The following is a 24,331-nucleotide window of genomic DNA, read 5'->3' on the forward strand; positions in this document are numbered from 1 at the left end:
TCTATCCTAACAACATACATCCCTTTCCCTTATCTCAAAAAGTAGTCTAGTCAAGTGAGTGGAGAACGTTTTAGGCCGAGGAGGGTATGTGGACAAAATGTCACTTTGGTTGGTTTTTTGTCTGTCCTCATTCCTTATCTCTTCTCTTTGTCCCTCTTCCTCTCCCTCTTTCTCTCCACACCCTCTCAATCTCTCCTCTCCACTCCCCTAGTACCTTGGAGAATCAATTATGGAGAAAATAACTAGTATTGAAATATCGATAAAATAAAATTGAGAATTCCCGGAATATCGGAATATATGTGATGACATTACATTTGGTGCACTTTTACCAATTTTAGATCCAATTAAAGGTCAACTGTCCATATAAGCCAAATAGGAACCCTAATAATGAAGAATCCAGAGGACAAAATCTTTCCCGCTAAAACCCTAAAACTTTTCTGTTAACTTGTTACTCTTTTAGGAAACTTATGTAAAAACAAAAAAACAAAAAATGGAGAACACTCAACAAACTACAACCTTCACTTCAACTAACACCACAGCCTCAACAACTATATTCACACCCACACCAGCAACAAAGCCAGAACCAATTCAAGCCATGCCCATATCTTTTGGTTCATCAGCTATCACTTCATTTTCTTTAACTGACCAAACAAACCCGATTAATAATAATGGATCTTGTACTACTACTTCTTCTATTATTAAACCTGATTGTGGACTTAATATGGTGAGTAGTGAACCTGTTAAGAGGAAAAGAGGCAGGCCTAGAAAGTATCATGGACCTGATGGTGGTGTTGTTTTAGCATTGTCTCCTCTTTCTTCTGAGGCGCCAAATTCGAAAAATGGACCTAATGTCTCTTCTTATAAGCCGAGGAATCGTAAGCGGCCCACAAAGAAACAGCAGTTGGATCCCTTTGGTCAGTACCATTTTATTTTACCATTTTAGCTGCAGGAGGAGGATATAGAAATTAGCCTGTGAACACATTCTTAGCTGATTATCATTGTTTGATTATATGTTACAGGTTCTGCTGGACGAGGTTTTATGGCAAATGTTATTGTTGTTAAAGCTGGTGAGGTAGGTCAGCAGTTTCACTTTTTACTACTTGTTCAGTGGTCTCTTTTTATCCTTAAATTGTTCGTTCCATTAAATAAAATGGTAGTAGGTGGGGAGATATGCTGAAGTCTACTCCATTAGTATCATAAATTTCATCTGTTTTGCGATTTTTTGTGCATGAGATTGATGATGTTGATCGCTAGATTAAAGACTTCATTGTGCTATAGCATTGAATCATCATTTACCTTTAACGGCATCATTTAAGACGCTATGTTTTGAGGAGGAATATCAGTATTAAATTGTAATTAAACAAGTATAGCCCTCACTGCCTTTGTTGCTTCTCCAAGAGCTGCTGTAGAATTCACAATCCCTTAAGCAACATTCTAAATATCAAGAAATTCCATCACTTGATCATATAATTTAATTTCCAACCACATTTCCTCTACTTGATTTAAAGGAAGAATAATCACTATGAGAATGTATATCTCACTATTGACAAAATTGATCCAAAGATAAATTGGAGAACTCTTGAACTTAAATCAAGTAGAGAACTGTGCTCGAGAAATGTATAATTAGCATTGAAAGGTGCATTTCTTGAGTTTTTAGAACGCTGTCTTACTGAGTTTTGAATGCCGGCAGCTTTTTGCAGAAACCTCATTTGGCAAGGAAATCCTTCTATGATAGATTGCAATTCAATACTGTCATGCTGATGCCATGAACAAGTTGAAGGATTAGTTTACGATGCTAATTTATGGTTTAGTTCTTATGATGAATTTGTCTCAACAGTATATGTTTTCATAACATAATTGTCTTTTCCAGTATCATTAATAAATGGTTTTAGAGAAATTATGGATGCAACAAGGGAACACATTCAAGGACACGTCTGACCTTTTGCTGTTACATATTTATTATCCAGGATATTGCATCTAAGATTATGGCTTTCTCCCAGCAAGGCCCACATACAGTTTGTGTTCTCTCAGCAAATGGCGCAGTCTGCAATGTCACTCTTCGCCAGCCTGCAATGTATGGTGGCACTGTGTCGTATGAGGTGATGTGGTTTTTTATCAATTATTTTGTACTTGATGGACTAATGTCAGATATGCATACCCAAACGTCTTTAGCTTTGAGTACTCATACATCATTGTATTTGATAGACATCTATGTTGGGTTCACGCATGAGTTTGAGCATGGGCTCCTTTCCCGGAATACTGCAAGAATTCAATAATCTAGTGTTTGATGGAGCATAATTTGGATATTGATACTGTTTTCTTCCACCTCTCTTGCATCTCTACACTATGATAGCCGGATCTTTAGGAGGAAAATTTCTCAACCGAACTGTGTATTTGTAATCTCTCTATTTTATGATTTTAGAACCACCTCCCTTAATTATTCTAATTAGCTCCCTCCTTTTTAAACAATTTACCAAAAACTCTCTCACTTTATTGAAATTAGAATTAGCTTCATATTATTTAAAATAATTTAGAAAACCTCATTCACGTCACTCAAATTATATTCAACCCCTCCTAATGTTTTTATATTATTTTTTAGATTATAACTAGAATTCAAAAAATCATACTATCAGAGAGATGTTAGAGCGACAGATTTAAAGATTTGAAAAAACACCGATGCGTAGCACGGTTCGCATACTCGTTTATCTTAGAAAGGGAGACCTACCTTTCATATCCTAGTTATATATGAGGCGTACAATACATTCTTCTATTTTATTTGTTATTGGATAATAGGTGACCCTACTATTAAATCCATCTTGAAAAAAAAGTTCCAGGTTTTTTATCAAGTGAGGCTGAACTGAAGAGGGAAAGAGTACTCAGTTTGTTTCATGAAGTAGGCTAGTAAATCAATTTGCTGAAGTCCACTGTCTTAGAACCCTTAAAAATAAACTACATTACAGGCGTCTACTTGTAGAGTAGCAAATACAATAACTACTAAATATTCTGAACTGTGCTGATAATCGGAAGTCATATTTATTTCATAACCAAATAAAACGTCCGTCACTAAATGAGAACACGTTTGAAGTGCACAGATTAGCGGTAGCTGGCGATATAACTTGTAGACTTTAGAGTATGTACTTACTCCAGTCTCTGATCCAAATAATAATGAAAAGTGGTGGTCATTCAATCTTTCAGTCACAAATGAGCCTTTGTTCATGTTCCTTGCCAGAGTTCATTTGTTTATTGTTGAGGGCTAGAGGCAAAATAATAAAAATTTTACCTAATATTGATCAGAATCACCCATACCATGAGTCAAACACAAAACCATTTACAATTAAAGGGGGAAGGAACTTTAAATACCTGGAATCTCTCAGAAAAATACAGGTCAATAAAGAACATGCTTAGTTACTTGTTTTAAGTCCTATGGGTTATTGAGAGGAGCTGGACCATTGGTCAGTGGTTCAACAAGTTTGTATAAGTGATGCGGAGCAGCGAAGAGGTTTTTGCTACAGGAGCCCTCTTACTCGGTTGAAATGTTTAAGAGTGATTTAACTGATTTTAAGTTAGCTAGTGCTCAGTACTTGACAGAGTTGAGTTGTCCATTGCCTTAGTAGGTTTAGTTTATTACACTGAGATGCTACTTCTTGACTCCTGTTAGTCCAGACAAGTCCACTCTTTGACCAACGGGAAAATGTGTTTCTGGCAGGTTTTGAGCCCCAGATCTGGGATAGCAATTCCCCTGCTCTTGCTTGTTGAATTTCATTAGTGTCTTGCTCATTCTTCCCACTACAATGCCAAAAGTTGTATTGGGGTGCTTTCTAACCTCTTTCAATTCGAATGAAAATTAACTTTTATCATTCAAAACAATAGTTTCAATAATAAACTTGACAGGGAATGTGCTAAACTGCTAGATAGCATTTTTTTTTTCCCTTTTGCCAGTTCATATCACAACAAAAAAGCATAGCTTTTCAATCTCCATTATCAGAACCCTTCTTATTCTCCTTTCAGCTATCTTTACGAGCATCTGTGTCATAATATATCTCACGGTGGATCATCTTTGTTCAGGGTCGTTTTGAAATCATCTCTTTATCCGGCTCATTTCTGCTCATGGAAAGTGGTGGGACTCGCAGCAGGAGCGGTGGTATGAGTGTGTCACTGGCAGGATCTGATGGCCGAATTTTGGGAGGTGGTGTAGCTGGAATGCTAATAGCAGCAACCCCAGTACAGGTGCCTATATGTGGTTATCCATCTTGTATGTTTCTCATTTATATTTCTGAATTATTAAAGTTTTGCTTTCAACAATACTTTCAGGTTGTTATAGGCAGCTTTGGTGCAGAAGAGAATCCCATGTCAGAACTATCACTACGGGAGCCTTTGCCAGCGCCGGCGCCATATATGATGTCCTTTGGTATGCCAGTTGCAGCTGTCCCTCCCCCATTTCCAAGTACCTATAGTGGTTCGTCGGATGAGACTGGTAGCCCCATTAACTTTAGTTCTAGAGCATGCAATGACACTGAACAATCTAATCAAGCCACCTACACATACTCATCTATTGGCCATGCGAGCACTCATTCCTCAAACCCCCAGAGGCAGGAATTTTTCCCCAAGTTCCTGCCAAATTAACCAATCCTTCAATTTTTTGCTTACAGTTAGTTTACTTTTCTTGTGTTGTGAGTAGATGTTGATTTAGACTCTAACAGGTAGAGTCCGTTGACACTTCTGAGATGTTTGTGTACACGTGGAATTGCTGAAGGACCTTGTATTTTCTTCTGTTCTCCAAATTGTCAAAAACAATGTCATCTTATGGAGCTGCAATATGTTGAATTGATGCTATGAGGTCCACATGAGTTACTTAAACAATGCAGTTTTGTTTTGGTCGTCTTTTGAGGTGATTTGCCTCTTATTTGTTTGTATTTCCACTTCGGGTACGTTGATACCCTTACTAAAAAGTGCATTTCCATAATGAGTCAATGGCTGATTTTTTGTGGATGTATCTCCCTACCATGCCTACAAAAAAATCAGCTCATTTTGATATCTTTAGCATTGTCCAGTGTATTGTAGTATTATTTTACTAAACTGAAAAAAAAAATATATATATATTTTTGAGAAAGATATAAATGTATATCGAACTGAGCTGGAGATCACATATATCAGCCATCGATTCATGATTCATTGTTTAAGGGCACATTTTGGTTGGGGTGTCAAAGTCCTAGATCATCAACTAATTCACACGTTCGCTAAAACCCAAAATGCACTTGTTCACTTGATAAGTTGATATGACCAAATAAATAACGCTCTGAGTAAATTACTATATATTACTAAACGAATACCATTTTTCTAGTTAACAAAAATCGGTTGGTGGTCAGACAAATTAGCCAGATATTGCGAGGAAACCAAAAATAATTATAATCGAAACTATAGAAGTGGTTCCTAGAATCAGATCTATATCTTAATATTAAAGCTCCCACAAAAATATTTTTCGGTGGTGATTTTGGACATACCCAACAAAACACTCATACGGCCATACCCTATATAACTAACATAAATATTTGCCATATCCCAATAACTGCCCAAATCCAATAATATCTCTCTTATATTTTTGAGGCATTTCCCATAAAGGCAAAAAAATTTAAAAAAAAAAAGAAAAACAAAATTACGCCACATGTTTTATATTGTAACCCTCCACCAGCAACATGTTTTATAATATAAGGTAAACAAGGATTCACAGCTGTTACCTCCGTTTTATTTTTTTGGGCAAATAGCTGCAGCCTCCTCTCCTACTTCCAAAGGAGGGCAAACTCCAGAAGATAACAAAATGAAAGATAGAGAAAACAATTGAGAAATCAGTCATCTTGAATTAAAAAGCCTCTAGTTTGACGAGTATTATAGGAATTGCAACTCAGGCATTTCTGAGCCACCACATGAAACTGAACTTCTGAGGTTGCTCCACAGTCATTGCACAAAATCCAAACCTTTTTATTGTGATATGATTCAGGCATTGGTGTTGTGGCAATTTCCATCTCAAGCTTCTCCTACACCTTGGACATATATCACAGACATATTTGGAGCAAATGGGGTAGGCATACTGCAAGTGTTGCCGCATCTCCTTCAAGCAGTTCGTGTGAATGGTATGTCCACATGGCATGACAGTTATATCATTTCTCGACTCGAATAGATAGTCAAAGCAAACTAGGCAATCAGGATGCATTGCCCCTTCCACACAAGGATGGCTATTCTTTAGATGCACCGAGTAACAACAACCACACTTGTAACAATGGAAAAAAATCTCATGCCCTCCAATTCTGCAAATCCCACAGCCGTTACAGTGGTATTGACTTCTTGATGTATCGTCATCATAGAATATGCAAGTTTTGCAGAAGTATTTACCCATATAAACACCACAGTTGACGCAAACTTGCCCGACTTGCTCTTGTTCAGTGCCACAAAGTGAACAAATGACCTGTTGAACTTCATGGCGTGGAAGGTCATGTCTAAGCTTCCCTTCAATGATTATATTGTTCTTTGCCTCGTTATGACAATGACAACAGTAAAAAATCTCATTGCAGCACGATGCTCTAATTTGGCACCTTCGTCGGTAATGTGAACATCCATACTGCATGAATCCTTGATTTAGCCTTTCTGTCGTGTTGACATTATCATCCCTAGTTTCTGCTAATAAGCTACTTATATTGGACTGCTGGGAACATGATGATGCGATTGCACTTTCTTTGTGATTCCCGTTTATCTCTTCAGGTTCATCAGCTCCAAGAGATATGAAATTATTGACCAAACTTTCCCCCATCAAAAACATGATGAACTTCGGTGCCTACCAGAATGCTGGCACAAAACTTAAACACCTTGAAAAGTTGCATGTTAGCACAACTAGTCTAAAACTCATAAGAACACACTCAGTTGCCTATCAAAGCAAGCAAACACTGCATCACATTGTTGCTTTCTTCTACAGTGGTGAAGACGAATTGAAATCAGCAAGAACATAATCCTAGAGATGTTGAACAACTCCAATCAGTATAACTCCAATAGAAGATTCATCAGAACAAGCACAACTACAAGAACTCCATTATAAAAATATAATGCAGCAATTGAAGACTCTGATTCTCCATCTGGGAATAGTAAGTAATAGTTGTGCATGATCACTTGAATCCTTAAAGAAGTCGCGTAACTGGATGGTACTAAAGTGTACTTCATTCATATACTTCACTTAATATTTTACTAAAAATAAGAGAGTATGCCTAGAAACGCAAGTCGATGTGGCATACTCATTATTCAAAATTCATATGCTCCGTTAAATCTTAACGTTAAACTAGCTTCAAAGGTTTCACTATTTTCAGGTGTGGCGTGGCAAATATTTGGCTCATTGGCAGGAGTGTATAAAAAACCTTTGACCCATCACCTGGTCTTCACCCGCAATCCAATTCAAATAGTCTTCTGTGTTCTCCCATTCGTCAAAATTTGATTTTGAATTTTTTTCTTCATCCTCATTCGGTTTGTATTCATCTTCATTATTTTGGTATGATTGATTCAAATCAAAAGTTGGTGTTTGCATGTTTATTGATGAAATTTTTTTTAAAAAAAAAAAAAAAAAAAAAAAAAAAAGTTATTGGAGAAGAAGAAAAAAAAATGCGGTCTTTTTCTTCTACAACTGAATCACGTAGAGTAAATGATTTGTTTTAGTCAATAAATATTTTGGGTACGCCTAATAAAAAAGAATAATAATTTATGAAGCTAAATGTGTCTAAAATCATTTTATTTATTTATTTTAAAGTTGGGGTACGGGAGTGTTTTGTTGGGTATATCAAAGATCACTCTTTTCGAGCTCTATTAAAATTTCACATCATCATCTTCTAGTAAAATAGGAATTCCTTTTCTATTTATTAGACATTTCTAATTAAAATGGGAATCTATTTCCTATTAAAACATAAATTCCTCCTCTATTAGAAAAAAGAAATTCTAACACTTCTAATTAAAATGGAAATCTTTTTCATATTAAAATGGGAATTCATTCCCTTTGAAAAGGAAAAATATAGCATATATAATTAAAACGAAAATCATTCTTCTATTAAAATGGAAATCATATTTCTAAATTAAGTCAACTATTAAAACGAGGTTAAAAAATGGGTTTATAAAACTTAATTAAAACAATTTGTTAGAAAATTAAAATAGGTTCTTAAAACTTAATTAAAACGATTTGTTATTAAATTACAATAGGTTAGCGACTAAAACGGGAATCACGATTTGTTATAAATTTTTTATATGTATATAGTTATGATTGTTGAACATATTTTCAAAAGAGTCAGTCCCACAAGGGTATTTTTCGAGCTCTATTAAAATTTCACGTCATCTCCTATTAAAACATAAATTTCTCTCATATTTGAAAAACGTAAATATGTTTTTACAACGGGAATTCCTCTTCTATTATAACGAAAATTATTCTCCTATTAAAACAAATTTTAACACTTCTAATTAAAGCGGGAATCATTCTTCTATTAAAACATAATCTCTCTCTCAATTGAAAAAATGGGTTTTTAAAACTTAATTAAAAACAATTTGTTATAAAATTAAAATTGGTTAGCAACTAGAACAGTAGTCCCATTTTTCTAAAAAAATCTAAATATTTTCAAAAGTGTCGGTGTGTATGCTCGGGCTACAAGCTAGTATCTAATATATTTTTTTCGACCGACATGAATGGAAAAACCATAGGACATCATCTTTATCTAGATGAATTACCTAGAGTCTTTTCTTTTTTTGTTGGTAACCGTATTCAACATGGAGATGGATAGTGGAAAAAAGCTAATAGTGTCTCATAGTACTAACCAATATCCTCCTTTTATCCCAAAAATAAAAACCTCTGTCTCTATCGGCAGAGAACGGGCCTGTAGGACAAAATTGTGTTTTAATTTCGCTTTTAGTTTGGTTCCGCAAATAATTAAGGCTCCAGGACAAACTGGTTGCAAATACGGTATTGCCCTTTTTTGCTTTTGGATCTAAATCTTTTAAACGGTATTGCCTTTCTCTTTTGAACCATTTCTGTTTTAAACCCAACTATTTTGAACCAATTGCAAACTCTTTTGTTTCTTCTTCAGCGAATGAAAGCTCATAAGCCACTATTGTTAGTATTGTAGATTTTTATTACAATCTCATCTCACCATCCACCTTTGTTAATTTAAGAAATTTGAAAGCCCCAATTTCCAACAATTTGAGAATGAGAAGTTCGTATCAACATAGTGATGAAGATTAACATAGTGTGACGATACAAGAATTAAGTTGGAAGCTGAAGATCAATGATAGCCAAGAATCAAGAGAAAGACAAGCAAAAAAAGCGGAACAAGAAAGTCATGAATGAAGCATTGGACAGAGATTGAATTGGTCAAGATAGAGCCTTGAGTGTCTGTTGTTAGTAATAGTAAATGCAGTGCCGGCTCATCCTTAAGGTGAAATAGGCGACCGCCTAAGGCCACACTCTCGAAAAGGCCTCGTAAAGTTTGGTATGTGTATAATTACGTACTATCAAAAAAGAAATTTCCTAGAAAATAGGAGTTTGATTCACACAAAAGCCTTAAATTCCTGAAAACATGGACTTTAATTTCAATCATTCGACTAAACTCTCCTGATAAATAGGCCTCTCTAATTCAGTCGAATCACTCTTAAACATCTTCTGGTGTATAATCTACATAGAATCCTATAAATTAGGCATTCATAGTAAGTAATTCTATAAGAATCTTCTTATAGAAGAAGTCTCATTTAGATTGTTCAAGGCTTTTTTATTTTTTTTAAGGCCTCACTTGGGTCCCTGCCTTAGGCCTCGAGTTGGGTTGAGCCGGCCCTGAGTAAATGTTTGAGGCAATCTCTCAGACAATGTTTGAACCAATGTTTCAACTTATTGAATGCTATTTCTTTTCTAAGGGCAAATATATACTTTTTTGCGAATTGGTTGTATATGCATGCATGTCTATTTTTGCAAATTGATTTTACATGCATATAGGTCTATGTATGTGTTTATAAATCTACGAAGGTAGAAAGAAAAGTACATACTTACTGGTAGTATGCATGTGTATTGCGAATTGATTTTACATGCATACAGGTATATGCATGTGTTTACAGGTCTACACAAGCACAAAGTAGAAAAAAAAGTATATGCAAATTAAACTAGTAATATAATTTGCATGTGTATTGTGAATTGATTTTATATGCATACAGGTCTATGCATGTGTTTACAGGTCTACGCAACTACGCAAGCACAAGGTAGAAAGAAAAGTACATGCAAACTGGTAATATGCATGTGTATTATACACATACATATTACTAGTAAGCATGTGAAGGTTTAGTACGTAAATTTGGTAGCAACGATGAGCGAGGGATATTGAACCAAAAAGACTTGCAAATTAAATAGTAAAGACGTAAAAAAAAAAAACTATTAACAAGAGAATGTATTACAAATTGTTTGTATTTTAAAGCTTCATTTGTTAGCCATTTATCTCGTAAAGTTTTGGCCATCATTTCTACGGTTGTTCTATCAGTCCAATGTTGTCATGTCTGTCACACCAACTGGATATTCTAAAGTTTAATATATAAATTTGGTCTTTATTGTGTATATATGTGTGCAGCACAACGCTTAGAAGCCAATAAAATTTTGGAGTCTTAAAATATGTAGAAATTAAAAAACAAATAATTACATACTAGGAATAAGTAGAGTGGGAGAACTAATAATATTATGCGTATGCATGGTAGAAAGAAAAACACATGCAAACTGGTGTATGCAGGTGCACTATACACATGCATATTGGTAGTATGCATGTGTAGCTTTGGTACATGAATTTTGTATTAACCACATACCTGTAAAAACAAACTTCCAGCCATGAAAATAAAGACGTACTGCATATATATTGGTACGAGAGTGGTAATGAATTAAACAACTCCAGTATAATATTTAGTACTATTTGTTATATATATGTCTTAACTACTAATATTATCCATCCATAAAAAAAATAATTTCAAAAGAATAATATCTCTAACAAAAAACAAGAAGTTCAATCAATTACAATAGCTTCTAATGAATACATCTCCGACTTGCTTATGTGTTTTCAATCCTCTTTCTCTTCGGCTTTCCGGGACCTCTCCTAATATCAGGTGACATTATATCACAATCTTTAGGAATTTCTATAGGCATCTCAATATTTGCAATATGATGAATTGAGTGGGAATACGACTGAAAGAAAGAAGAGACAGCGAAAGGCGGATCAATGAATGAATATATTGAACCACCAGAACTAATAATAGACGTCATTGCATGTACACAGGGGAAACCGTCGATCTGCCAGTAACGACAACTACAAGACCTGTGTTCTACGTTGACATAATGAACTATGACATCCTTAACCTCAAACTCAATCTCATTTGATCTAACAACCCTGAAAGATCTTGCAATATATAAGTATTTATATCCCATCTCAATCGAGTACATGGTTAGCTTTACACGGAAATCACATGGTCTTTTAAATTCCTGTCCAACATGCGTAAACACCTTAGCCCAAGTCTTCGTCTTGTTTTCACGAGTAAACTCAATACCATGATCAAGAAAAATAGAATCACCTGAGTTAGTACTCCCTTCACTCTCACAATTCCCAACAATAATTGAAGAAGACAAACCCAACACTATATTAAAATCAATCATGCTTATATGCTTCGCTAAACTATAACAAGCAATGGCTTGGAGCTTGGCATCAGTTTCAATAATAGATCACTTACAATCACGAGAAATCCATACATCAAAATCTTTTGTACATAATTCATTCAACTTATTTCGGATATCTTCCTTAATTTTAGAAACTGTTGAATCTATTCCGATACAAAAAGTAAAACTATCACAGTCATAGCAAAACACCGTTAGTAATGAAAAATCCATATCACTACAAGAAAAAAAAAACTTGTATTCATTAAAAGTAAACTCACTAGATTTTCATACAAATACATGTTTTGCATGCCATAAGCAATAAAAAACAAATGGCACAACACCATAAAAAATCAAAACAAATAATGAATCAACTATGAATAACACTAAACCTAAATAAAAATGTATTACAAATTGAATAACACAATCTGTATCACATTGTCTCAAATTGAAGAATACATTAATACTTACATATGGAAAATATACAATTCAAACACAATAAAAGAAAAAGAAAAAGAAGATGAGATGAAAAAGAAAAATGAGGAAAACAAAAACAAACCTAGATAAGCAATGATTGATGGAGAGAATTGGAATTGATTGAGAGAAGTGGAATGACAGAAATTGTGTATGAAAGTTGGATTTACTTTGGAAATTTTCTAATTCTATTATGTATAAGAGGAAAAATTTATTATTGGAATTAAATATAACAAAAATAGAAAAAATTGTCCTAGAACCGTAATTGCTTACATCGACCCAATTGATTTGTCCTAAAACCGTAAATATATCTTACCCTGGAGCCATAAATAATTTCCAATTTGAGTGATTGGGCCTAAATTTGTGCTCTATCAGCAATGATTTCATGGGCCGCAAAATAAAAACCCACGTATAGACTTTTTTATTCCAAAAAGATCCGACCCATTCCCCGTATCAAAATGTAAAACAGTGCAAGTGGGAAAAAAGAAAGGAAAACCGCGTCGGTTGGAAGTACTGTAGACTGTCGAAGTAGAAGGCAGTGAAGACGTTGACTGTAAAATTTTTGATCTCAAAAAAAGAAAGTATGGCAAGAAAACAATTATTAGAAATGTCTAAAAATAAATAAAAACGGCCGCCCCCAATAAATAACAAACCATCAAGTAAAAAATAATACAACGGTCGACGAAGAACGACCAATTAGAATAGATCTCAGCCTCCTTTATCTTAAAAGAAGAACAATGTCGAATTTCAGTCATCAGCTTCGGTTCACTTCTTCGTCAGTAGTGAAAAGAATAAAACACCAAATAATGAGTACGTTTGAGAGAAAATCTTTTACTACTACTGAAGGATCTCGTCCAACTATAGTTCATAAACGAAATATAGACATTCTACATGACCCTTGGTTTAATAAAGTAAGTTTAAATTGTTATTAGTTTTAAGTGTTCAGTGTTCTAAATCTTTACTTGATTGTATCTTGGTGTCATTGTTTGTTTGGAAAATCAGGGGACAGCGTTTTCAATGACGGAACGAGACCGACTTGATCTTCGTGGTCTTCTTCCTCCCGGTGTCATGTCTTCTCAACAACAAATTGAGCGCTTCAGTATGTTCTCGTTTTTTACTACTACTAATAATAATGGAATGATCCTAGTTTCTAGATTATACTATTTAAGTTTGGGAAGATACTTTGGTTTTCCACAATTGCACCACCCATGAGTTTGAATTTCATGTAGTGCTAAAATATTTACTAGTTTAAGCTCAAAATCCTTGTAGAATTACTGTGAAGGAGAGAGAGAGAGTGAAAACCTCCAAATAAGAATTACCTCATTTTGTTACCTTTGCTTTTCCACGTAGATTCTTTTCAATAGGCATGTGTTACAAACTTACACTACTCTGAAATTTGAAGCGTATACGATCTGTTACACACAATCATTTTCCAAAAGAACGAGGACAACGCTTAAATCCACTAGAGGCAAACAATGGTTTCAATGCCCAAGCTTTTATCACAACACTTTCCCATTCTCACCTCCATCTCTCTTAGTACCTAGCTAGTCCTAAGCTGTGTAAAGAGAATTTAGGGGTGGAACTCGGGCGGGTAGGTATAACCCGAGTTTCAAATGTTTTAATCGGCCCAAGATCATGTCCTAGCCCGTCTTTAAATTTTCAGCTCAAACCATAACTCGAGTTCTCGGGACAAAATTGAAATCTTTTAATAAAATCAAAGAGATTTGATTGTTTAAAAGGGGAACTAACTTTGTTGATTATATTATTCTCTAAAATAGAGATTTTCAATTTTATTTTTTATAAGGATAGAATGATTGAAATATATATGTACATATATGCACACGGATTTGGGTTTTTCGGTTTTTTTTTTTATATTCTAACCCGAGTCCAACCCAAAATCGAGTTGGGTTTTCAAGTGAGCGGAGGGCGACGATCTGGACAGAAAAGGGAGTTATGCAGACACAAACTAAGTTGGTTGGTTTCTGTCTGTCTTCACATATTTCTCTCCCTCTCAACCAAATCCTAACTCTCTCTCTCCTCATCCACAAATCCATCTCTCTCTTCTCCAGCCTCGCTCAGCCCCAGTGCTTAGCAGTTATCTAATTATTTTACAAAACCAAATCCAGACTACGGACTTGACATGTTACCCCAAAACCAACAAATGTCAAATTTTAGTCAATCGGGTTTGGCTAACTGGACCCAAGTTCCACACTAGTACTCTAGGAGAGATTAGTGATTTCATGGGCTGCAAATACGGAGCCATGTAAAAAATACAAAATGGGTCAGAATTTTATCCACAAAAAGATCGAGTGTAAAATCCGAAAAGGAACCATAAAGGGAAGGGAAAAGTGTAGTAGAAGAAGAAGGCAGTGAACTGTAAAATTAAAAAAGGAAGTTGGCCAGCGATGATAATAAAACAATTACTAGAAATATCTAAAAACAAGACCCACTATAAATAAGACCAACTAGAGATCTCTCCTCCTCCTATTCACAATGTCGAATTTCAGTCATCAGCTTCGGTTGACTTGTTCATCATTAGTGAAAAGACTAAGAAACCAAATGAGTATGTTTGAGAGAAGATCTTTTACTAGTACAGAAGGATCTAGACCAAGTATAGTTCATAAACGAAGTATAGACATTCTCCATGACCCCTGGTTTAATAAAGGGACAGCATTTTCAATGACGGAACGGGATCGACTTGATCTTCGTGGCCTTCTTCCTCCTAATGTCATGTCTTCTCAACAACAAATCGAGCGTTTCAGTATGTTCTAGTTTTTTTTACTAGTACTAATAATAATAATAATGTTTATTTAATAAAAGTTTTTATTCATGGACAGTGGTTGATTTGAAAAGGCTGGAAGTGCATGCAAGAGATGGGCCAGCAGATCCAAATGCTTTGGCTAAGTGGCGGATACTTAATCGGTTACATGACAGAAATGAGACAATGTATTATAAAGTAAGCAAGCGTTGTGATTCCTCGAATTATTCATTTAAACATTTGCTCTTATTGTCTCTTTATTTTGGCAGGTTTTAATTGAAAAGATTGAGGAATATGCACCTATAGTATATACACCCACTGTTGGACTTGTTTGCCAGAACTACAGTGGCTTGTTTAGAAGGCCAAGGGGGATGTATTTCAGTGCAGAAGATCGTGGAGAGATGATGTCGATGGTTTATAATTGGCCAGCTGATCAGGTTATTGCACTTGCAACTTTTAATTATGAGTATACATAAATGGGCATACTTGGCTAATTGCTTGAAATGCTTTCTCATTAAATGTTATGCAAATTATTAATAATATGTTCTATTGCTAATTTTTGTTGATCTCGTCCTTCCTGCATTTTTTGTATCCAGTCACTGTTTCTGCTTGAATAACACTTGTGTATTATGTGTACCGCACCAAGTGCGTAGACTGCTCTGTCCCAGGAAGACATTCTGTGGCTTGCTTTTGCCATACCAGACTGAAATTTATCTTAAAAAATTTATTCATTACTAATATGTTTTATCATTTGCACTGGAACAAGAAAAATCTTTCCCGTTGTAGCGTGCCAAAAGCTCTCAGCATATTTTTTTTGAAATGTTAGTTAAAAGTGACCATTTTTTACTAATTTAGACTATATTATGAGTTAGTAGTTTAGTGCAATGAAACAGGAAACGGAAAATTGACAAAGATGTGTAGACTCAATAGTTAATTGGTTTGTATACTTACTTCTGAATAAAGTAATCTAGTGTGTTATACCTGTAAACGTTAAACTAAAGAACAATAGGAGAAGGTTCCAAAAGCCAGTTTAGTTTATGTTGTAGGTGTAGCTGTAGCTGTTATACCATTTTGTACTGTTGCTGAGAAAGCTTAAGTTTGTTTAATCAAAAGATTTTCCACAATAGTTTTTTTGCTTGAATTAGCACAATAGTTTGTTTGTTTAAGTTTGAAATTTTTTCTTACTTGCATGTTGTCATTCTTGTTACACTTCTTTATGCCATCATTTTTCTAGATTGTTATGTCTGGAAATGCAAGATAGATATTTTTTTTTCCAAATGCGATAATGGAAAATGAAACATCATTATATAATACTAGCATTGTTGCATGGGTATTGCATTTTCTAAAGGGGAAATTTCATTTTCATAATCAAGTGAATAAGTGAATAGTTAGCATTCCTTGAATATGGTAGCATTGTTTCCAGCATGGTCATGCATGTGGAAGATAGCTTCAGATCCTCAAAAGTGGTGTCTGACTGACAAGTTTATTCTATTTTGACGTTTTTTTTAGGTCGATATGATTGTGGTGACAGATGGAAGCAGAATATTAGGTCTTGGTGACCTTGGGGTTCAGGGTATTGGAATTGCAATTGGGAAGCTGGATTTATATGTTGCTGCTGCTGGGTTAAATCCTCAAAGGGTAAGTTATTTTATTTTTTCACCCTGTTCTTAGAGACCTAGACAAACTTACTAATTTTTCACCATAATTATGGATCAGGAAGAGAAAAGTTCCTAAAAAGTTTATAGGTAAATTTTTAATTTCAATTTTTCATGCTGCAATAGGTACTCCCTGTGATGATTGATGTTGGAACCAACAATGAAAAGCTTCTCAAAGACCCCTTATGTGAGAGTTACTAAAATATTTTATTTTAGTATTTTACCACCTTCAGTTTTTTGTTGGTGATGATCCTATATGAATTCACAATACTTTGTAGCTAGGACACTGTTTTCTATAAATTTGTTGTGTGGACCATTTTGTACCCCACGAAATATAGATGCATGCATTAATGAACCCTTTTTTATTTTTTTCGGTCATGGGTTGGCCCAAAGAATCAGATTTTTGGGAGTCAGCTTGTTTGACACGTTGGACTTCTGTAGGAGAATGATCCATTCTTTGTAGTCCAAAATGATCCCTGTTGGAATGAATCTGAGACTTATGCCAAGAATCCTTTTTTTTTTGTTTTTAGATTTTCCCTTGTGGGAATAGGCGCATAGCCAAAATTGAGGGATGCTTGGTCCAGATGCAACAAAAATAAACACCTGTCCTAGATCATCACTAGGTTCTATTTAGTGTAGAATGTGAAGGGCAGTTTGCACCCACAAAATAAAATGTGTTGTATCTTTGTTCTTTCTTGTCCGTGAGCTCTTGCATCAGGTGGGTGGGTGGGTTTTGAAAGGTGGGGGGCGGGCGGGGGGTGGGGTGTTTAAAAGTTAAGAATTCTTAAGTGTCTTTCTCCCCCTTGTCGCCTTTTATCTTTTTCTCCTTCACAGTATCAAAAAGCAGGACACCATTCATCTGTTCTCTGTGCTCCCTCCACGGATTGCTCCTTTTTCCCAGTTTTTGTCTGCTTTAAGATTTCTAATTTCATTGTTTATGCTTGTACACTGATCTTATTTTCTTGTAGACTTGGGGTTACAGGAACACCGCCTTGAAGGTGAAGAGTATATTTCAGTTATTGATGAGTTTATGGAGGCTGTTTTTCACTCGCTGGCCACATGTGATTGTGCAGGTACTGTGGGATTATTATGCATGGGTGTCGTCAGCTGATAATAGTAATACTAAAACAAAACTATTTATAATTTAATGAAAAATCTCGTGGCTTTGTATTTCGGCAGTTTGAAGATTTCCAAAGCAAATGGGCCTTCAATCTGCTGCAGCGCTATAGAAATAAATATCGAATGTTCAATGATGACGTTCAGGTAAAGAGTACTTGCATATTTATTATGTACATATTAAAATGGAAATGCAAAAATCCTGTATTCAAATTTCGATTTTGATGCTCATTTAAAAGACCATGAAATGGAAAGTGTGCGAGCTGAAAAACAGGTTTACCTAAAAAGGGCTATCATTTTAGCAGCCCCAGGATCACATATGTAATCATGCAATTTAAGTGCCCAATGTGAGACTATACATCTCAACAGTTACATTCTCCCTCCCAAGTATGTGGACATAAAAAGCAATACCAAATGCCAAACAGAGCGAACCCATTCTTCATCTTCTGTCCACATTCCATTGGCATATTATTTTTCCCAAGTGGTTTACTTTTGAAAGTGTTCACAATAATATAATTGGTTTCATGAGCTGCAATATTTTCCACTCTGAAATATGTCCACTTATTGACTAAGTGGACTTCATATCGAATTCGAAATGGAAGTTTGGGATCAAGTATCTGAACTCATGAAGTTTGTTTAATACTCACCAAAAATTATATATCTGTTCTATATTAAAAGTAGTCTCGTAAGTGTGCTTACCGCTGCTTACACGATTTAGTGATAAAAACTCAGGGAACAGCGGGAGTTGCAATAGCTGGTCTTTTGGGAGCTGTTAGAGCACAGGGAAAACCCATGATAGACTTTCCAAAGCAAAAAATTGTCCTTGCTGGGGCTGGAAGGTGTGTTATACTCTTAGCATTTTGACTCATAAAGAGCATCCCTTATTCCTCTGTTGGTGTGCTTTGATTTTATGATTGGGTATTACCATGTTGTGAGATGCCAATGTGCGGATACTGATACCCAAATCTTACTAGTTGTTATTGCTTTGCAAACTGGTTCAACAATACAGATAAATGTAGCCTGTACTCTCTATGTGATTTCTTATTTTATTTTATTTTTTATTTTATTTTATTTTCTTGTTGCTAGTATAATTGACATTAATGCATGAGAATTTCTTTACCTCTTAGCACATGATTTTGAAATTCTCATAATTATTCTGTTACAGTGCGGGAATAGGAGTTGCCAATGCGGCAAGGAAAACCATGGCAAGGATGTTAGGCAATAATGAATCTGCTTTTGAAAGTGCAAGGAGTCAATTTTGGGTGGTTGATGCCAATGTGAGTGTCTCTTTTTGATACCCATGAATTCTTTATTTTTTGTGCTTCTTTGTAATAAGTTAGACTCAGGGTATTGATGTCTGAAATGGAAGGAAAAAATATTTTATTTTAGTAACTATATAAATTATGAAGTGTATACACATGGAAATACACTACAGTTCTTGGGACATGGAGTAAAATGGATGAGAATAGTTAAATCAGGTGTCACTTCCATCTTATCATAATTTTTAATGAAAAACCAAAAAAAAAAAAAAAAAATGTAGATTATATATCATACTATGGAACTTTGATTTTTGGAAAACATTTGCACCTCTGTCTAACTTTGGTAAAAAGAACATTTGCACCTCTAAAGGAAGGTAGGAGTAGTTCCCTTGCTCTCCTAAAGAATAAACTTTAAATCTTAATCAAGATTCCCCAGGTATTGCTCTTGGATAAGTGGGTTGGGCGTTTGATAAATTGTTGGTTAGTTTCCATGTCACACCTTGGGAAATAGTGAAATAGAGATATTTCTTTCTATTTTCATTCCATTTGAGTACCTCTTGATTTGCAGTTTTATTTGAACTTAATGTTGCTGTTCATGTAATCCTGCTTTTATTCAATAAGTGTCATTTGTTATGGACACACAGGGCTTGATTACAGAAGGTCGTAAGAATATTGATCCACAGGCATTGCCATTTGCAAGAACAATGAAAGAAGTTGGGCATCAAGGGCTAAGGGAAGGAGCTAGCCTGGAAGAAGTGGTAAGTTCTCTGTGGATTTTCTAGCAACTAGATGCCAACTATTGAATGTAGAACAATTCGGTCTCATCTGTATTTTATGTACATATAATTTTGGTAGAAAATCTTTGTCCTCACTCTTAAGTAGTTTATGTCACAAGTCCTGTTAGAAACTTAGGAACATTTAACTCATGTAAAAATATGTATTACGGTATAATGTGAATAAAAAACTGCAGCTAACAAGCTACGACCAGAAATGGTTACAATTAGCGAGGTGGGAATCAATGGAAAAAGATGAGATCCCACATACAAATCTTAAGGCGAAAAGATGGTGAAGCATGTCTGTGACCTAATCATAGGATCTGTTGATTCTGTTCAAATCTGGAACAAAGGCAGCTTAAATATTGGGAGGTGGATAAACTAAATCTAGTAGGGAGAAATTGCTGGATTCGACAAGAAAGGTGGAGCTGAGTATTGTCTACCTATTGTTTCTATTAAAGAAAAGGAATATGCTCTGCTTCCAAGAGCCCAATTTGCTAATGAGTATCTCAACGCATATAGAGCTGCTATTGTTGGAGTGGGAATACTAGACCTTAAATTGTTGGTTGTACTAGTGGTGAAAGAGCAAAATGTGGTGACGAGGATTAAGTAGAAACAAGAAAGACCAAATAAGCATCCACGATAGCGATGACTCGTGGTTATGACACTCTTGATACAACGGTATTCCCTATGTTGTCAGGCGGGAAGGGATTGGTTTCCTAAGTTGCAGTTTGGGTCGCCTTGGCGCCATCTGGACACAGCCTTTGACAAAATTTAACAATAACCTGCTATTCCAAAAGAACCCTAAGATGAAGGTCGGATTCAGTGCCAAGGCCTTGGGCACAAACCCCCAAGGCTTGACCAATAGACCCTGGACACCAGGGTAATATTGCTAATTTGCTATTATCTTCGTTAACGATCAGAAATAAACAAACAATAACAATTGTGGCTAGACTTCTGAGCGAAATATATATTATAGGTGAGCACTGATCGATATAACAGCTAATTTGAATTGGTTACAGGTTCGACAAGTAAAGCCTGATGTTCTTCTTGGGTTATCTGCAGTTGGTGGCTTGTTTTCGAATGAGGTAACATCATATGTATGAATAATATTGGATTAATGAATTAGTATTTCCATATCTTTACCATTTCTGTTGTTGGGCCCTCATTGTTTATATATGTAGTGCCAACTTGTGGTTTATTAAGAAAATACTTAATCTTGCGCAAAGATCCCAAGCTGTCAAATGGACATCTCTGGTTTTACGTAGGATGGTCAGGTCCAGAAAGCTTGCAACTTAGACTTTTACACCACCGTACTATACCATTCATTTTCTGCTCTTCCTACCACTTAACTCGGAGCTATAACGTTATCACTACAGAGGGATACTCAATATTTTTAATTTCAGATATCGAATTAATATCTAAGTTTTCATCTTCAAGCATCCTGTATTATTGTCTTTCTTGGCTAATAGACTGAGTCAAGGTCTGTTTCACTTTGGTCCAATATCTGTCTGAAAAGGTTCAATTCCAGTTTTATATGATAAGTACAAGAGTTCTAATATCATTTTCTCCTATTTGGCTCTCTCTTTGTTCATGAGTAGTTTACTGGTACATGTGGAAGTCTCAGTGGTATTTAATTATTTGATTCAAAATTTTTTCTTGTAATAAATCATACAAACCTGACTGCTATTAGAACTTAGGTTAGCATTGTCAAATGTTGGAAAATAATTCTCTGAATATTATACAGTCAATTGATACTGCTTGTGTTATATATTTAGGTGTTAGAGGCCCTTAAAGGCTCAACATCAACCAGACCAGCTATTTTTGCGATGTCAAACCCGACAAAAAATGGTATGCATACTACATTGTAGACTTGTAGTACTGGCATACTACTACTTAATACCTCTCTTTGCTAATTTTTTTTCTTTACAGCTGAATGCACCCCAGAAGAAGCATTTTCCGTTTTGGGTGACCAGCTCATATTTGCAAGTGGAAGCCCATTTAATAATGTGGATCTTGGTATGTACTCTTACTGATATATGAATTTGTGAAACAATGAGATGGACATAAATGAGTTTTAATTGTCCATTTGTAATCTCTCTCCTAAAGAAAAATAAAAGCTTAAGTCTAGAGCTAACACTTACCTTCATATCGTATCATATCTTGTATAGGTTTCATATGTAGTTTATCTTATTTATTAAGATACATTAAAAGTATCTTCTAGTATAGTATAGAATGATACTGTACTTACACCTTATGATATTGAGCATTCAAAAATATATTGTAAAAGGTTCAAAATTGTGATATTCATTTACTTTATTGATGGTTGAGTAGTCAAAGGGTAGGTAGTTAAAAGTTAAAAGTTAAAACTCATTTCATCTGCCATTGAGAGTAATATTGTTACATGTATAATTATAAGTATGGTGTTTATGCTTTTACATTTGTTCTCCTTGTGACCATATTTTTATAGAGGCATGAAACCCACCGGATATTCTAGCTTTGTAGTTATTCTTTTTATTTTAACTTTCCATACCACTTTAAGCTTGCATTTAAGCTTTTGTCTATTTACATGAGATGGATGTAACCTGGAATAGTCAAGTTGTTAACTTCATAACTTTGCTTATTTCAGAGTTTCAGGATTTTATAATGCTTTACATCTTTATATCATAATAGAATTTGTTAAATTGTAGGAAATGGTCTGACTGGTCACTGCAACCAGGGAAACAACATGTATCTGTTTCCAGGGTAAGTTCTCGTGTATTTAGTTATTGGACAACTCTTTTCATTCATATTTTTATTCAAATCTATCTATGCATGTTATCATTCAGGATAGGGCTTGGTAAAACTCATTTCATCTGCCATTCTTGTCTGGGGTGTTTATCGGATTATAACCTCCGATGGCATGCTGGCAAGAAACAACTGCTGCTGAATGGCAAGTCCCATGTTATCATTCAGGATAGGGCTTGGTACTCTCTTCTTAGGATTTAGCTAATGCTTTGAATGGCAAGTCCCAGATTTAGCTAATTTCTGTCCTAGTTGTCATTGAAACCAATGTTTTGTGGACTCATTTGAGGTTTCTTATGAAACTTGCAGTTTGGCAGCATATATGAAAGAAGAGGAGGTTCTGAAAGGGGTCATATACCCTTCAATTTCCAGGTATTAAAACTGGACCTCGATAACAATGCACCTACTGTGTAGTTGTTTCATTTAAATTTTTTTTTTTGGTATATCAATATTTGCAGCATCCGAAATATAACGAAGGAGGTAGCATCTGCTGTGGTGAAGGAAGCTATAGAAGAGGACCTAGCTGAGGGATACCGTGACATGGATGCTCGAGAGCTCCGGAAACTAAGCAAGGTAATATAAATTTTTCATGTAATACCGTTACTAGTGTAATGAATTTTTCTCCTTGGCATATTGATTTGTATGGTACTAGTGGTATTGTTAATTTGTTACTATAAATATTACAGTTCATGAGCATCATAGGAGAAAATAGGCCATATCCACTATTCCTTGAGCCTGAGATATCCATGTCTAAGATTCAACCTAATTGGATGACAGTAATTATCTGATTCATTGGTTTGTGAATACATGGTTGTTACTTAGATGGTTGCAATATGAATAGTTACTGAAAATATATTGTAAGCCATTTTACTGCGTATTTTCGGTCACGAAGTTTTGAACACAAAAACACCAAGGACGAATATGAAGGTGCTAACCAAAACTGCAGCACTGATTCTTGTCAAGTTGGCCTCCTCATGTTTGATGGTTTTTCCTACCAAATCACCTTCTACAAAAAACTTGTCTGATTGTCTCAGAAGGTTTTCCTCAGATGTGCACTTGAAAGCTGTACCAAGGACTTTACCTCCCAATGAAAACCAGTACTTAACAAAAGAAAAAGACAAGTCCTAGATAGTCAATTGAGCAGTCAAAAGTTGTTTTCAAGCATATACCTATGGACACTGGTTTGGTTGGTGTTTGTTTGTTTCTATAACCTTTAGTGTCTCTGGATTGCAGGAGGAAATTGAAACCTACGTGAAGAACAACATGTGGGAGCCTGCCTATCCAACCCTGGTGTACAGAAAGGAATAAACTCCTGAGCAAATCCATCATCTGATTTAGACAGAAGCGGGGAAACCCTTCGTTGTAAGCGGTATTGTCCAACTCCGGTCAGCTGATATATCATCGCTGGGCATGTAATGTATGAAAGTCTATGAAAAACCATCATGAGGCCTGGCTGTTTCTCTTTGTTAATACAAATTCAGCTGAGATGTAAAGACGATTACAACTAATTTAGTGACAGTGACATGATTGGTTTAAAATGTTGCAAGTATCTTGTGGGGGGACTGCAAAATTCTCTCTGGATCTCAGGGCTCAGGCTAGTGGACACAGGTTTACATGAACTTGAAACTGATCACGCCCCAAGATATTTATTCTCCAATCTAGTATTGTTCACACAAATTCACATTCCCGACGATGTTGGATACTTGCATATAGAATCCAGACTAGGTGTTACCGCTTTCAAGAAGGTCCTGAGTTTAAGACCTCTGCTACATAAATACACTGTATCACACAAATTGAGATCAATGCACGGTTGATTTATGGCTAGG

General features: G+C 35.3%; 3 protein-coding genes and 1 pseudogene across 3 annotated transcripts; 2 read left to right on the forward strand and 2 right to left on the reverse strand.

The window, feature by feature from the left end:
* Positions 1–119: 119 nt before the first annotated feature.
* On the forward strand, positions 120–4,881 carry LOC147512734 (AT-hook motif nuclear-localized protein 10-like). Its single transcript, XM_086595746.1, has 5 exons — positions 120–914; positions 1,020–1,072; positions 1,968–2,099; positions 4,066–4,227; positions 4,312–4,881. Exons 1-5 carry the CDS (start codon positions 491–493, stop codon positions 4,621–4,623), a joined length of 1,083 nt encoding a protein of 360 aa, XP_086451872.1. The 5' UTR covers positions 120–490; the 3' UTR covers positions 4,624–4,881.
* A 989-nt stretch (positions 4,882–5,870) lies between these two features.
* Positions 5,871–6,970, reverse strand: LOC147512735 (putative E3 ubiquitin-protein ligase RZFP34 pseudogene; annotated as a pseudogene).
* A 4,119-nt stretch (positions 6,971–11,089) lies between these two features.
* On the reverse strand, positions 11,090–11,689 carry LOC147512736 (uncharacterized). The gene has a single exon (XM_086598783.1). It carries the CDS (start codon positions 11,687–11,689, stop codon positions 11,090–11,092), a length of 600 nt encoding a protein of 199 aa, XP_086454909.1.
* Positions 11,690–12,756: 1,067 nt separating this feature from the next.
* LOC147512737 (NAD-dependent malic enzyme, mitochondrial-like) lies at positions 12,757–24,043 on the forward strand. Its single transcript, XM_086598784.1, is given in 21 exon segments — positions 12,757–13,071; positions 13,163–13,306; positions 14,630–14,921; positions 14,998–15,116; positions 15,188–15,355; positions 16,428–16,556; positions 16,700–16,760; positions 17,542–17,615; positions 17,617–17,646; positions 17,753–17,836; positions 18,422–18,528; positions 18,855–18,966; positions 19,593–19,706; positions 20,744–20,809; positions 21,500–21,572; positions 21,654–21,740; positions 22,412–22,466; positions 22,550–22,687; positions 22,815–22,877; positions 22,964–23,078; positions 23,739–24,043. Coding segments are annotated over 21 exon segments (2,280 nt in total). The 5' UTR covers positions 12,757–12,897; the 3' UTR covers positions 23,814–24,043.
* Positions 24,044–24,331: the final 288 nt, after the last annotated feature.

The sequence above is a fragment of the Coptis chinensis genome, chromosome 3, assembly GCF_015680905.1.
Source record: "Coptis chinensis isolate HL-2020 chromosome 3, ASM1568090v1, whole genome shotgun sequence".
In the NCBI taxonomy this organism is placed as follows: domain Eukaryota; kingdom Viridiplantae; phylum Streptophyta; class Magnoliopsida; order Ranunculales; family Ranunculaceae; genus Coptis; species Coptis chinensis.